The sequence below is a fragment of the Poecilia latipinna genome, unplaced genomic scaffold, assembly GCF_001443285.1.
Source record: "Poecilia latipinna isolate Pla-1442-1.1 unplaced genomic scaffold, P_latipinna-1.0 Scaffold1859, whole genome shotgun sequence".
NCBI lineage: Eukaryota > Metazoa > Chordata > Actinopteri > Cyprinodontiformes > Poeciliidae > Poecilia > Poecilia latipinna.
This window is the reverse complement of record NW_015114475.1, coordinates 107657-112386: the sequence shown is the minus strand read 5'-3', so window position 1 is coordinate 112386 and position 4730 is coordinate 107657. Positions and strand designations below refer to the sequence as shown.

At 40.2% G+C, this 4730-nt stretch overlaps 1 protein-coding gene across 2 annotated transcripts in view; it reads right to left on the bottom strand.

Moving 5' to 3' along the window:
• The window catches only part of LOC106934787 (glycoprotein hormone beta-5-like), a 21400-nt gene that overhangs the window by 5872 nt on the left and 10798 nt on the right, over positions 1-4730 (bottom strand). Inside the window, exon 2 of one of the 2 annotated variants that reach the window (XM_015014905.1) lies at positions 1087-1285. In XM_015014905.1, coding sequence (XP_014870391.1) covers positions 1087-1285 — 199 coding nt within the window. Of the gene's footprint in view, positions 1-1086; positions 2072-4730 lie in introns of those variants that run through there. The other variant, XM_015014904.1, reaches the window with a different exon arrangement.

The following is a 4730-nucleotide window of genomic DNA, read 5'->3' as shown; positions in this document are numbered from 1 at the left end:
GGCTCCATGGGTAAAAGCCCGGCCACCAGGCGCTCGCCATTGTACCCCACCTCCAGGCCTGGCTCCAGAGTGGGGCCCCAGTGACCCGCGTCCAAGGGAGGGAACACTGAATCGAACATTATTTATCATCATACCCCTATGATGATAAAACATAGGGGTATGATTTATCATCATAGCCCAGACAAAGGGCTGCGCTTTGTCTGGGAGATCGACGGGCGGATTGGTGCAGTGCCTGCCGGGAAGCGGGCACTGTACCAGTCTGTCGTGGTGAAGAGAAAGCCGAGTCAAAAAGCAAAGCTCTCGATTTACCAGTCGATCTACGTTCCCACCCTCATCTATGGTCATGAGCTTTGGGTCATGACCAAAAGAACAAGATCACGGATACAAGAGGCCAAAATGTGTATGTTTTAGAGAAAGTTTGTGTGTGTGTTGAACATTTTTTTGGCGTTTAAATGGTTTTATAATTCACAGGTCCAAAATGACCCATAAGACAGTCCTTGAACCCTAGTGGTGAAAAGCTCACATGGAAATATAAACAAAAACAAAGTGTCACTTTTTGTACTGATGCAGTTCATTTAGGAAAAGTCATAAAATTTCAAGTCAGCAAAAGGGTTGGGGTATTTTTTTCTAAAGCTAAACATGCTACTGGGTCACTTTTGACCCGCAAGACAACACAAGAGTTCATGTCATCTGTGTCTCTGTGTCTTTGTCGGATCCTCGTCTCAGTAAGCGTCTCATTTACCGTCTTGTCTTCATTCACGTGTTCCCTGTTTACCAGTTGCTACCAGTTATCGAGCTTCAGCCTTTCACTCAACTGTGCTGCCTGGACTTGGAACTTTTGTGGACATTCTTTATTAAAATCATCATTTTCACTCAACAACCTGGGTCTATGGTGCCTCTCTCACCACCTGCACATTGCACTTCATGACAGTATCAGAAATAATATGAACTTAATTCATGTTGCTATATTCCAGGGGGCTGAATATCTTTCTCACTTAAATTTGCTTTCATCACATCCTAAAAAAGTCCCACATTATCTGTGTGGTTTCACTCTAAGAAAGATTATCTTGTTTTTGTGCTTCTCACCTCCCATGTCTCACAGCGCCCCCAGCAGGCATCAGTAGTGATGAGCAAACCACCACAACCAGGCTTCTTGGCAAGGAAGGTGAATTCCCGAACTGCACATCCAATGAACTGCCGCAGATTGACAGCTGATACATCGTGAAGGAAGAGAGGTGGTTGACAGGTCCAAAGGAGAATCCACTTTAGCATGAGAGTAGACTTCCTATAGAGAGAAAATTTTATATTGGCAACACTCATTCCCACTGAACGTTTTCAAAAGCTGTGAGTTGTACAAGAAATTTGAGAAGTTTAGAGAGTATTACATTTGACTGCTAAAGAACTGACTTTCTATTTAGCACCCCATAAAAGGACATCAAAAATAGACTGTGTCCTCTCTGTCTAAATTGGTTCAGTTTTCAGTTAGAATTCTCAAAGAGCCTACCAGACCACAAGCCTATTATTAATAAAATCAAATTTCCTCAGGAACATACTAAAATTAACAGATGGAGGTTCAACATTAAACTATTACATAAGGTATTTATTGAACACTTAATACCTAAGTTAGGGTACTTTATTAAATTTGGAAGTCTCCCTAATCCTGTGTTTGTTTGAGCTGTTATTTAGGTGCCATTTGTTTTAGCTCCCATTATAAAAAGTAACTGTAAAATAAAGTAACGGTTAAAATCAGTGTCAAATACTAGTGAATGCATTGAATTTTGGAAATTCAAAACAGAATTTGAATTTAAGCTTACACAATGTGAATTAAAGGATCAGTTAGAGTAGATTTCCTGATGCATGTGACTGAACATAAATACTAAGGTGGAAACCACATAGACTTTTGGAAGTGATGCTTAAATGTCAAGAAAATAATAGGAATATTGTTTGGAGAAATTAAAGAAATATTGACCTCACCTGCTGAGCTTACTGATATTTTAGAAGATTTTTTTATATGCATCTGAATGCTTTCCCTAACCCTTTCCAAGGAAGAACTGGATGATTTAAAAAAAACATGTAGAGCATGTATGTATGTATGTATGTATGTAGTAATATTACTACATAATTTTTAAAGTTTAATCGGTAATACTTTTATAACAAATTTAGCCTAAAATTTACACTAAGATGTAATTTAAAAAATAATGAAATTAATAATTTAAAGTAGTGTTTAGTGAATTAAAAAAAATCTATTTTGAGCATATATTTTAAAATATACACAAAATATATTTTAAATATATTTTAAATATACTTGAGCAAGTGTATATTTACATGTGGGCAAATATATATTTTTGTTTACTTAAAGTATATTTTATTTAATATATTAAAAGTGTATTTTGGTATAATTATGTTTAAGTGTGCTTAAAGTTCTAATTTCGAAATTGGTACAAGCATACTTTTAGTATACTTCAGATATATTTATAGGTAGTACACTTAATACTTAGTATATTTAAAGTGTACTTTCACAAATGTAAGTATGTTTGAATTATACTAAAGTATACTTTTTTTCACCTGGGAAATATTGGTAGATATCTCTGTGCTAGTGGTAAGATGTCAAAGATGACCAGAAACTCAATTAAACCCAGCTTTGCTGGAGGAGGAAGTAAAAGTGGCAAGGTTGCTACTCCTAATCCAGCTGACCTCTCTCAGGATCAGGCTAACCAGGCCTCAGCTTCTGATACTACGAATGTGATGACTTCAGGTGTGTCTGGCGAAGGAACTGGCTAAGCTTTCGGCTGTTCTTGTGGAGAAGTCTGAAAATCGCGACAAGAAACTTGAAGAGATACAAAAGACAAGAAATGCAACAGAGAGGAGAATTGCCGACATTGTTAGCCGGATTTCTGAAGTGGAGGACCGACTGTTTTTCAGAAGACGCACACGAGAAGCAAGAGAGAAACCCCATGGCTTCTTGCGCCGATTTTGAAATACTGAGACAAAAGATCGTTGACATGGAAAACAGAGAGCGTGACAATGATTTGCTTTTTCTGGGTTTTGCTGAATTCTGTGAAGGATGACATGGTGGCATTTCTGAAAGCAACTCTAACAACACTCCTCAACATTGTGCAGTAATGTGGCCTCGTTTTCCTTTTTTGAGTTTATTTCATGTTTTTTACATTGTTGCTTTCCTTGTTATATTTTGAAGTTATTTATTTTTCCTATTAGATTTATTTATGATTATTTTTTTGGTTTGTTGTGTCGCATGTTTTTATGATTTTGTGTTTTGCTTTTGAGGTGACGTTACCACTCATACCCGGAGACGCCCACTGCAGCAGCACAGTCATTCTTCATTAGCTAAGCAGCGTGCAGCCGGGAAGCCAGTAATAAAGAGGTAGCTGTGCAGTTGAAGGCAGAAACGGAGCCGGACAGATCACAGGTGCAGGGGCAGCAGAGCGGCGGATTGGAGGACTGGAGGACTAGAGGACTGGTTGCCGCTGAGACTCATCCAACTGGTCGCCGTCGAGGAACGGATGACTGGGTGTTGGAGTAGGAGCGACTGGGTCGCTGCCGAGATTCGGCCGTGGCCACGGAGGGTTCTGCTGCTGGGATCGGTTGGCTGGCGACAGGAGGAGCTGAGCGCTGGAGAGGACCGCGCCCCTAGCTAAGGGCTAGCTAGGGGCGCGGGCTAGCTAGAGAGGACACCTACACTGGGTCCATTGTCTCCAGATCAGGGTAACCAGTGCTCCCATCCTAGACTTATCATTGCACATTAGAGAGATTTCAAGAATGTGAACGCATCACAAAGGCAGTACACGAAATGGGAAACTTGATCTGGAGAAGGCGTTGCATTGTGGTGTTTCCGGACTACTCCAAGCTTCTCAGCGACAAGCGCAAAAAGTATGATGAATGTAAGAAACTGCTGCATGAGAAACGCGTTCGCTTCTTCCTGAACTACCCAGCCGTGCTTACTGTAATAACTTCACGTGGGCGTGAGTTGAGAAACAGTAAAAAAAATAAATACAACGCTATTTTTTTAATTAGTCTTCAATTCTGTCTTTTTTCTTTTCTTTTCTTCCCTCATATATTGATATATATTGTGTACATACAACTTCTTACCAGTAGGGGCGCTCTTGTACCACTGCGGGTCTGGCAGGGTGAATGGGTTTTATGGCTTTGGCCATGCACGGCTCAGAACAAGCAAGCTCTTGCCGGAGCAACATTATAACAACTTGCTTCCTCTGTATGATAAAAGGCAACTCTTGTAAGCCCATACAAAACTGGTTTAAATTTCACAGTATGTCCATTGTAGTAGACAACAGGAGAATTTCAGTCTAAACTAAGCCAGAATTTAAAGAATGTGAAAATGTACAAATTAGTGACTAATGAATCAAGCTTTGTGACAGCCAGCTCAGGCTCTCTTCACACCCTCTCCCTCTAATGTCCCTCTCCCTCCTTTTCTCAGTTGCCTATCTTCTGGTATATTGCACAGCTTTGGCACTCTGTTCTTCATAATGCTTCCAGTTGATGGAAGACCCTTTGAGAGCAATACATCCATTCGGTCAATTGTGAAGTATCAATGACAGAATACTAAAGTTCCTGGGGAAAGAGATTGAACAAGTCACAAGACTGCTGAAGCTCCAACTCCCAGTCTTTTGCCCCTGAATGTGCTCTTTCCTTGATACACCTCAAAATCCAGTACCAAACCATTTGGAGAGGCAAGGACAAATATCTTGAGACCT